Source organism: Pteropus vampyrus, unplaced genomic scaffold, assembly GCF_000151845.1.
Source record: "Pteropus vampyrus isolate Shadow unplaced genomic scaffold, Pvam_2.0 Scaffold225, whole genome shotgun sequence".
NCBI classification, from domain to species: Eukaryota; Metazoa; Chordata; class Mammalia; order Chiroptera; family Pteropodidae; genus Pteropus; species Pteropus vampyrus.
The window spans coordinates 2,524,725-2,536,292 of record NW_011889006.1 but is presented as its reverse complement, the minus strand read 5'-3'; the positions used below and the strand labels follow the sequence as shown (position 1 = coordinate 2,536,292).

Here is an 11,568-nt window from a genome sequence, read left to right as displayed (position 1 = left end):
GGCAAAAAGTATGATTATTCACTATTTAGCAGATATTTTCTTGAAAATGAATGGAGTCTGTCGCTTCAAGGAAAACAACTGACAGTATTTGTTACCATTGAGTTTTCAAATGAAAATTACAGTTTTGGAAAATTTATATCTGCCACTTTAAGCTTGACAGCTTCCCAAAACTTAAAAGACTAAATGATGAAATCAATGGGTATTAATGTATGTGATTTTAAAAATATTATACAGTGAAATCTGTTAACATTTGGAAGATCTGTATAACTCATTTTCCATTTACCAATGCAAGATATTGTAAAGTTATGCATAAGTAAAAGATCCATTCAATATACAGGCTAGATTGGCAAATGGAAAGAAGTTTGATTCCAGTCATGATCGAAATGAACCATTGTACTATAATATGAAATGTACTATATGTACTAATGTACTATAATATGAAAAGTTCATTGATATGTTTTCAGGTTCTACATTGCAACTAACCTTTATGAAACTACCACTTGTCCAGTTTTGATGTAGTATCAGATGATTATATTTGTAATTATCTGAAATGGCTATTAAAGTATTCCTACCTTTTCCAACTATATGTGGGTTTGAATTTTTTTCCATATACTTAAACCAAAATTGCAACAGATAAATGCAAAAGTAGGTGTGAGAATACCTACTTGTCTTTTATTAAGTCAGATACATTTTACATCTGTCAAATTACAAAACAATGCCACTTTCTTCACTAATTTTATTTTTTGGAAAATAGTTATTTTTTATAAAAATAAGTTATTAACATAATGAGGTTATTTTTATCTTTAAATGAATTGGTATATAACTTTTTAATTTTTATATGGCAACTATCAATAGATGTATCAGCAAAAATTTGGAGTCCTCAAATTAAGATGTAAAGGGGACCTGAGAGAAAAAGGTTAAGAACCACTGTTTTCAAGTTTTAAATGTGATTTTTACTAATTTCTTTTCAAATGCTTTTAAATATCTTTAGTTAATTTAGTATTCTTATTTTTTAATCTTCTAAGAATAATAATAGCTCATACATGACACTGTACTTTGTGGACCATGTGGCTTATTGCAAATCCATAGCTAAATTACAATGTCTTTTTATTTTTTTACCACAGGTATGACAGACTTCTAGTTCATTCTCAGATTAAGTGCAGGAAAAAAGGGGTAATCCCCCTATCTACCACCATGGCTCAGTGTTTACTATAACCTCTTACTTTTTCTGACTCTACGAATTGGTTAAATTGTTAACTAAGCAGTGATCTGGGAAAGGAAACAGCAAGTGAGAAACTAAGGAGTTAAACTCTTTCTGCCTCTGCCACTCTGTCTTCCCTGGTACTCACAGACATTTGTATGTTATAGTGACCTATGCTTCCTGTCCAGGTGTTCTCTCTCCAAGTTCTAGTGCTGGCTATGCCAGTGCTCCCTTCTCCTTTGGGTCCTTAGTGAATTAATGGCTTGTGTGAGATTAATCTTGTGTTTCGATAAGATAGCAATCAAAATCAACTGGATTCTTTTTCTTGATATAGCAGATAATGAAAAATAAATTAGAATTTAAAAAATTTTTGTTGATTTAGGGATGTGTGAACCTCTAGGGCCACCAACATGGCGCTGACATCATTATTTAATTTAGATGACTGCAGAGTAAATGGCCTCATCAGACCCATTTGTTCCCACTGCCCCAAATGCTTGCTCTACTCTGAATTTTTGTCTTGAAGAAGTTGATAGATTTAAGTTAAGTCTTCTCTCAGCAGTTATCTTTGCAAGCAGACTTGAGAATTGCTGAGAATTTATACTGCCACCTACTCTACCCAGGTTTTCTCAGTAAAACAACTCTATGTTGAATGTCATGTTTCCTATAATTCTGAGCAAACAGAAAAGTGGTAATTTTGAATTGATATGGGACATGTGACACACCTATCTAGAGAGAGTGTGATCTCATGGGGAGAGCATCCAGTTGGGTTTTAGGCACCCAGGGTTCCTCTCTTCTGTCTGTACTGTGGTATGTTAACATGAATGAGCCACCTAACCTTCCCTGCGCCTATCAAAAGGAGGCTTCTGTAGAAGAGCTTTAGGATTAATTCTGAGTCTTTGATTCCATTCTTGTACTTTCTGTATAAAGTATAGGAACAGGAATTGAAAAAGACTAAAACCAGCACAATGACAGAACCTGTAAAGGCCCCCTTAAGGTGACAATTAGAAATATGATAATAGAGCAATACTTTTCATAAAACTTCTATAAAATAATGTATTTGGTTACCTATATAAAACAAGAACTGTTAATTTGTAATGTTATATTATAGCAGTAGCTACTTCATCAAAATGAAGAAAAATAATATAAAAGTACTGTAGCAAACGTATACATTGAACTCTCTTGATCCCTTATATGGTACCTGTTCTCCCAAGGGAATGAATAGAAATATTCAGTGGAAATTCATGCTAGGGTTAGGGTTTGGGGATTCTGTTGTGACTGCAGTATTTAAAATGGAGTTATTAGAGCTCATCTGTAAAATAAAAATACTTGCAAAATATTGCAGCTCAAGAGTGGGTACTAAGTCCTGAAAATCCTTCAATGAAAGTACAGCAGAAATGAATCATATATTTTTAATAATCTGAAACTTATTAGTAATTAACTTTATATTTATCAATTTTTGTATTTTGAAAGGAAAACTTTTTACAGTTAAAATATTTTCTTCGTTTCTACTCCCATAGTAAACAAATATTTTTTTTCTGTATAATACTGTAGAGCCTTCATCCTGTTATTTTAAGTATGCTCATATTTCAAATGCAAACATGTATTTAAAAGTTACATAGTCAATAATTTTCAAGGACACTAAGACCATTCAGTAGGGAAAGGACAGTATTTTCAACAATTGATTTTTTTCCCAAACTAGATATTCATATGCAAGAAAATGAAGTTGGCTTTACAATATATACAAAAATTAACTCAAAATTGATCAAAGACTTAAACATAAGACCTAAAACTATATTATTTTCTTAGATTTGGCAGTGATTTCTTTCTTGGGTATGATACCAAAAGCACAGGCAACAAAATTAAAAAATACATAAATCGGACTACATCAATATTAAGCAACATCTGCGCATGAAGATACAATAACAGTTAAAAAAGGCAACCTATAGAATGAGAGGAAATATTTGCAAATCATATATCTGATAAGGGGTTAATATCCAGAATACATAAAAAACTCCTGTAATTCAACAACCAAAAAACCCCAGATAACCTGACTATAAAATGGGCAGTGGACTTAAACATTTCTCCAAAGAAGATATTTAAATGGCCTACATGAAAAGATGCTCAATATCACAAGTCATTAGGGAAATGCAAATCAAAACAACGAGGTATCGCCTCACACTGATTGATCAGGATTGCTACTATCAAAAAACAAAGTGTCGATGAGGTTGTGGAGAAATTAAAACCCTTGTGCGCTGTTGGTACAAATGTAAAATGATGCAACCACTGTGGAAAACATGATAACAGCTTCTCAAATTATTAAAAATAGAATTACCTTACAATACAGCAGTTCCACTTCTGGTTACATGCCCAAAATAATCGAAAGGATCTCAAAGAGGTATTTGTACACTCATGTTCATAGCAGCATTATTCACTATAGCCAAAAGGTGGAAACAACCCAAGTGTTTATCTACAGGTAAACAGATAAACAAAATCTCATATATATACATACAGTGGAATATTATTCAGCCTTTAAAAAGAGAGAAGTTCTGACACATGCAATAACACTGATGAACTTTGAGGACATTACACTAAGCAAAGTGAGCCAGTCACAAAAAGACAAATAAGTACAATTCCACTTACATCTAGAGGAATCTAGAGGAATCAAACTCATAGGAACAAAATAGAATGAAATTCTTAACAACTTGGGGCAGGAAGAAATATGGGGAGTTTTTTAATGGGTAGAGTTTTAGTGTTGCAAGATGTAAAAGTTCTTGAGTTTGGTTGCACAACAATGTGAATATATTTAACAATACTGAGCTGTACACTTAAAAACGGTGAGATGGTAAAATATACGTTATGTGTATTTTATCACAAAAAAGTTTTAAACAGTACAGAGAAAAGAATGTTTCAAAGTGGTCACTATAGTCTTTATTGTAACTGAAAGTATTCAATGATTAAAATTTTGTGTTTTAAAATGTTATGTTAAAAAATGTGATTTTTTTAACAGACAATTTTTTAGAGCAATTTTAGGGTCACAGCAAAATTGAGTGGAAGGTACAGAGATTGTATAGTCCTTCCTTTTAAAAATTACCCACCGGAGTGGTACACTTGTTAATAATTGACGAGCCACATTAAACCTATAAAATTTTATGTTTCAAAATGTACTATATGATTTTTTTTAATGAGAACAAATTCTATAATATTCTGTAGAAGGAAAAAAGTATAATACACTGCTTTTACATTGGACTTTGCATACTTTTAAACTTTTTCAGTTGCATACAGTTAGGTACATATAAAAAGCATTTTAACTTAAGGATTGCTACATTATACATTTGTCTAAATATGCTTATTTCAGATTTTGTTACAAGTGGAATAAAAACTGAAATTGACGAATTGTGTTTGAGCTATTAAAATTAAAGTCCTGATTAAGTGTAACAGTAAATTACATTTATACATTCTTGGTATATTAAACCTCCAATTAAGATCAAGAATCTTAAAACCATTTATGTTTTGAACCAGTAATTCTACTTCTAGGAATTGAACCTAAAGAAGTCTGGTAGAAGCTTTGCTTAACCAACTCCAAATTAACTGATGCTCTTTATTTGTTTGTAAATAAACTAAGTAATACTGCTGGTTTCCTATTCTGTGGAGTGGTCCCACACATTGCTTCAGCCAATTGAGTTACTCTTGTCAATGCCCTCTAGCCACAGACCACTGAGAACACATCTGTAATTGAACAAGTTGGATTTATTACCACTTTAGGGAGGGAGAATGCACAGTAAGCGTGCATTAAGTCATAAGGACTTATTATAGGATTTGGGCTTGTGTTGGGTGATTTTGGGAAAAGGTTTAAGGAAGAGGGGCTTTGCTCTGGATTAGATATTATTAGAATGTGGGGTGATTCTTTGGGTTTCTTAATAAATCTTATCTAGAAAGGCTGACTAGAGTGAGGCTAAAGCTATACCTGCTAGAGAAGTAGCAGTCACTCATATTAGCCAGGAGAGGGGGATGTTTGGTATTCTGTAGGTTACACAGTGACCTTGTTTTTTGTCCATGTTTAGACAAAATTTTGAAGTTTTTCTTGTTTTGTCTTTTTCAAGGTCTCAGAGTGACCTTGTCTGTCGTTGATGTTTTGTGAGATTGTTTATGTTGAACAGGAGAATAGCATGGCCTGGCTATATGACCAAGGCCAACTTCAGGCATCACCAAGCTGTGTCAGGCAGTTTTCAGACATTAGGGACTGCTTTTTTCTTCCTCAGGTTGTTGCTAAGATTCATTTGAAACCGGTTTATATCCATTGTACTCTTTGTAATTATATAATTTCATTACTTGTTTATAAAACATTGAAATTTATATGAAAAGTAATTATTTCTGTGAAAACTAAGTTGAACATTTTTGGGAAGACAATAAAGCGAATTGCTTTTAAAAGCAGGGGTCCCCAGTCCCCAGGCTGCAGACTAGTACCAGTCCGTGGCTTGTTAGGAACCAGGCCACACAGCAGGAGGTTAGCGAAGCTTCATCTGTATTTGCAGCCGCTCCCCAGCGCTAGCATCACCACCTCAGCTCCACCTCAGATCATCAGGCATTAGATTCTAATAGGAGCACCAATCCCTGGTCCCAAAAATGTTGGAGGCCGCTGGCCAAAGGCATTTTTTAAATGACTATCGAATTAGGGGTGGGTAAAAGACAATATAGAGGCCGTTCAGAATACTTTTTTACCAGAACGATTCTGCACACTGATTACGGTATAAGTGTCTTCAGGTTCTTACTCCACTTTAAAGAAACTCACATTATAAGTTGCAAATGAAATATCACAAGTGTTTAAAATTTATAGTAAAAATGAGGTAGAACTCTTCACTGAAGCCACACTCAGAGACAAGGCCTTGGCCTTCTAACAAAAGGTTAGTGAATTAATGCACTTCTATCCATTTTAAGTCAAAAGTTTCAGGTATGCATGTTTTTTTTTTTTTATGAGTTATCAGTTAAAGCAGCATTTTAAATCAACCCAACTATAGTCCTTATTGTGTCAGGTAAGAGGCTTTTACTGTGCCAAAAAAAGTCATGTAAAGATTTAAGTGCAAATTTGTTCACTGAAACTTTATAATAATAGTAAAAAAAAAAGAAAAAAGAAAACCTCCACGTTTATTAATGAGAATAATGAAATTATGGCATATCCAAAAGATGAAATAGTATCTAGCTATTAAAAGATCTTTTAACAAGAAAAACATAATGTGAAATATAAAGAGCCGGCTACAAAACCAAATAAACTATAATCAGAATTTTAAGAATGTATATGTAATATAAATATATGGACAAAAATTCAAATTATGTATTTGTTTACTATGCAAGCAAATACATAATTTGAAGGAAATGAACCAAGAAATTGACAGTTTACCCCAGGTACTGGGATTTCAGAGGTTTTTTATTCTCTATGCTTTTCTATACTTTCCAAGTGTTCTATACTGAGTATATGTTGTTTTTGTTTGTTTGTTTAATCAGAAGATGCTTTTTAAGAGTCTCAGTACTGTCAATTTTAGAAACATACTTGTGTCCATATCCTTCTGGCTCTTTGCTCAGTATGTTTCATTCAGTAAGAGAAGCTTTAATGTTTCCAAATGAGAAGAAAAGCAAAGGCACAGCCATGATTTATTTAGGTTGGGGGTCCTGTAGGTTTAATTAACAGGCCGATGTTTCCAGCTTCTAAGGCCTACCATACGTATCATCTATGAATTAAGCTTTTGCGAATTTATTCCAACGCTCACCCCAAGGCAGATGCCTCTTGTTTTATACGCTGTGCATGTATCTTTCTCCTCCACTAGCCATTCTGCATTGCATGTTCCTTGGAAGAAGGGAATGGCCACCTTCGTATTCCTAGTACTGAGACAGACTTTTGCTTGCAAATAATTGGCTAAATGTCTTGAATGAATGTACAGTAGAACTCCTACAATGCAAAGATTTCCTGAAGGAGTGTGTAAGCTATCTCTTAAAATATCAAGAGTTGATAGTTAAAAAAAAAAAAAAAAAATTCTCAGTGGCCCACACTAAAACAGTCTTTGAAGAGCATCAGTGACAGGAAAGCAGCCTATCAACAGATTTTACATTTTTTCCCATAATTCTGGACTATTTTCGCAGTAGAACTATGCATGGACATATAAATTGATATAGCCATTTTGTAAGGACAGTTGGGCAATATCTGTCACATTGAAAATGCACACTACCTTTGCACTTAGGAATTTACCCTCCAGATAAACTTGCACAAAGTAGGCAAACATAAATAGACAAATACCCTTATTAGAGTACTGTTGGTACTATGTGTTTCTCAATAGGGTAGTGACTAGAATACTATGCAGTCACTGTGGAGTGGTCCCACAGTGGAGAATGAGGTAGATCTATTTGTATTTACAATGATGATAACTGTCCTTTATTAAGTACGTATTATATGCTGCATGCTTTGCCATGCCATTTGACATAGTCTTAATAATTCTTAGAACAACTACATGGCAGTTACTACTATTATGGCAGGTACTAGTATCTTATTATTTTGCAGATGAGGAAACTGAGGCACCGAAGTTAAATAACTTGCACAAGGTCACACGACTAGTAAGGGGCAGACCTGGTATTTGAATCCAGGCATTCCGAGGCTGCATTTTTAACCTCTAAAATGCATATTCTCCTTTCTTCTGATGGAGAATAATCAAGATACAGACGGTCTTCAACTTAACCATGGTTTGACTTAACAATTTTTTACAATGTACAAAAGCAGTACACATTCAGTAGAAACTGGCTAGGCTAAGCTATGATATTTGGTAGGTTAGATCTATTAAATGCATTTTTGACTTATGATATTTCAACTTAAAATGGATTTATCAGGACGTAACTATCAAGTCAAAGAACATCTGTTATATATTAAATAAAACAGTTCGGAACTGAATGTATAGTATGCTATCATTTATGTTTTAAATTAACTTTTAGAAACATGACAGCATACACCGGAAGGATACAAAAGAAACAACAGTGGCTTCCTACATGGAGGAAGTGGATCATCTCTTATCTTTCACTTCATATCTGTGCATTTTAATAGTCATATATTATAAATTCTTAAGTAAAATAAGAATATCTGATATTTTGAAAATTTATGGTACTTACTGAAGACTAAGCTAATGTCATGAGTCTCAAATGCTTTATTCCTCCCTCCTTACATGCCTTAGTATAGGGTCCCCCTATTCTAACATCCTACCACCAGCTCTCAGTTCAAGATGAGAGCTCTCTTCAGATTCACTTTCACTGGAGTTCATTGCTTATCTGATGCCACTTTGAATACTTAAGTTTTTGGTTGACATAGCACCTTACTTTTGTATTTTATCCCTTTAAATTACCCACATTTTTTATTGTTTCCCAACGAATTTGAGACTGCTTATTTTAAGACATATAGATTAGCATAGTTCTGTAGTTGAGAACTAAAATTAACTTGTAGTTTCCTGGAAGTTGGCAAAAAAAAAAAAAAACTGATTTGACAAAAGGACACATACTATTTTGTTTTTTAAAAAAGTATTTTATCTTGTGCTACATTCTGAGAAAAAATCTGTTTCGTGGGCTCTTTTATGCAATTTATGCTTTTCTGGTTTCTTGTTTGTTTTTTTCTACCCAACTAAATTACAAGCTTCCTTAGGACAAATTTCATTTTCTATACTATTTTTGTTTCATCTCTGCCTAGAAAACATTCACTTATTATTATGGTTGAAATTATAAATTAAGCAACAACTGCAACCCAGCCATATTTCAAAGATTATGTTACTGCCACTTTTCAAAAACTTAATCTTTGAGCAGTTGAGAAATTGACACGATTTATATCCTACTCAGCAGGGAATCTTCTCTGATAGCCCTCAGAAGAAAAAAAAAAATCACAATTTCTCAGTGTAGCTTTTACTGAGTTCTTTTGTAGCCCTTACTTCCTAGCTGAGTATATAGTGTAAAGAACTGGAAATTTGTTTGAACTTTCATTTTATGACAATTATATGTTGTTAAATGTGGCCTATAGCTTTTGCTTAAAAAGAGAAACAGGTCTAAAATGGAGTCACTTGTTCTAAGCCCCACATCAGCAAACCAAGGCTTACTATGTGATATGATTGCAGTTTTAGCCACTCACCTTTTCCTTTCTCTCAGGTCAAGTTATCAAGGCATGGGACATCGGGGTGGCTACCATGAAGAAGGGAGAGATGTGCCATTTACTGTGCAAACCGGAATATGCATACGGCTCAGCTGGCAGTATCCCCAAAATTCCCTCAAATGCAACACTCTTTTTTGAGGCAAGTATGTGTGTGATGTTGCCTTGTTTGCATCTGCTCTACTGTAGTGCTGGCTCTGAAGCAACAGGCCGTGGAATAAGGAGCTATGCTTGCTATTGAGAATTAGATCCAATTTGTTTATTTTGGAGCTTGGCTTCTTGAATTGTTTCCCACAAACCCAAGGGGTGTGTACCAGTGCTTTCTTAGAAACGTGTCTCTGGCACAAAAAAGTCATATCCAAATAAACAAAAGACACCAGGGTTAAGAATAAAGGTTCTGGTCAGTGGTGTGAATGTGACATTAAAATTGACCAGAAGACAGAATGGAAATGTGGGAGATAATGTCAAAATATACGTAAATCAAGTTGTAAGATATTTTCATTTTATAAGGGTTTATAAATGTCACAGATCTTCATTAGAAGCAGTGGTGATAATAAGGTATTCATCCTGTATTGAATCACCATATTTGGCCAAACTTGATTTAAAAATTAGGGGGGCAAATGCCCAAAACAGCATAACAAGGTAAAATACACCCTCGGTTGAAGGTAGGCCTGATTTATAGGATTTATTCTTACATTTTAAGAAGGGAATTCCATGAATCTGGGGTGAAAAAGTGGTAGCCCCTCAAGTCAGACAAAGTAGTTTAGGGCCAGTACTTCATAACTGTGGCTTTTTGCCCACTATGCAGTGTTCCTAGAATTTCCTGTCTGTCTTTGCACTGCAGCCCCACAGAATGTGGTTCCAGACATTATCATTACATGAAAGTTCTTTCCAAGGATTGAAAAGTGCCATGTTCTTTTTTCCCCCTACTCTTCCAATAACTACGATGCATAGATAAGTATAAAACAGATTTTTAATTTTGTAAAATGAAAGGACAGTTGGTTGCCCTTGCCTTTAAATATGTTAAATTGATATTGTTTGGTCTTTTCTCAGCCAAATCCATTTTTCCTTTCTAGATTGAGCTCCTTGATTTCAAAGGAGAGGATTTATTTGAAGATGGAGGCATTATCCGAAGAATCAAACGGAAAGGAGAAGGATACTCAAACCCAAACGAAGGAGCAACAGTAGAAAGTAAGTATTGTTGTGAAAGGAACTAGTCTTTAAAAGTTGAGTTCCATTTATATGGATAAAATTGAGATTTCTTTTTCTAAATCTGTTTATAGAAATAAATTTTTGAATATATCAAGAATAGTTTTAAATTTGACATTTATTTAGTAATGACTTCATTAGTAAATATTTATTCAGTATGTATGTGCCAGGTACGTTGCTAGCCTCTCCAAACTCAAAAAAAAAGAAAAAAAAAACCAAAACAGTTTACCCTATCCATCAAGGAATTCCTACTCTATAGGTTCCTTGGTGTTCCAAGAACTGCGTTAGTCGCCCTACATGTTTATTCATTTATTTTTCACGACTTTATGCGGTAAGATTTATCATCCCCAGGTGAGAAAAGCAAATTTTAAAAAGTTATATAAATTGTCCAGCATTACACAGTTACTAAAAAGCAGTAGATCGTAATGCCCTTCCAGGGCTCCCAGACCCATCTCACTGGCTGTCATCAAGATTAAAACAGTTTTATCATTTTAGTTAGATCAAGATTAGATAATAGTGTTCATTCTATTCTACAACAGGAGACCTGGGTTCAAGGTCTGCTTTGCCATTTGTTGAGTGATCTGAGACTATTCCATTTTTTCATTTGCTAAGTTGGGAATAAGGACCGAGGACTAGGATAAGTGATCATTCTTCTTTCCAATGGACATTGTTTACACCACTGTGTACACTACTTGTCAGTTAGCATTCAATGAGCATTTGCCCATTCGCCCAGTATACAGTGACTGCTTGAGGACTAGGGTCTTCTTCACCTTTCTGTTTCCGTCACCTACAGTGCCTTATACACATTTGGTGTTAAGTAAACACTTTTCTACATGGGTAAATGTTTGAAAGATGCCATTTACTGTGCTGAAATACTTCAAAAAAGAGTTCTGAGAAAACAAGAATACTTCCATTAAGAAAAATATCACTAAATAAGGATGGCAATATGAACTATGATAAAAGGCCTATTTTTAAATTTAAGAGTTCATTTAAA

At 34.1% G+C, this 11,568-nt stretch overlaps 1 protein-coding gene across 1 annotated transcript in view; it reads left to right on the top strand.

Moving 5' to 3' along the window:
• Positions 1–11,568, top strand: part of LOC105301051 (peptidyl-prolyl cis-trans isomerase FKBP5) — an 85,828-nt gene that overhangs the window by 39,254 nt on the left and 35,006 nt on the right. The window contains exons 4-5 of the mRNA XM_023538502.1: positions 9,365–9,507; positions 10,442–10,556. Coding sequence (XP_023394270.1) covers positions 9,365–9,507; positions 10,442–10,556 — 258 coding nt within the window. The remainder of the gene's footprint in view (positions 1–9,364; positions 9,508–10,441; positions 10,557–11,568) is intronic.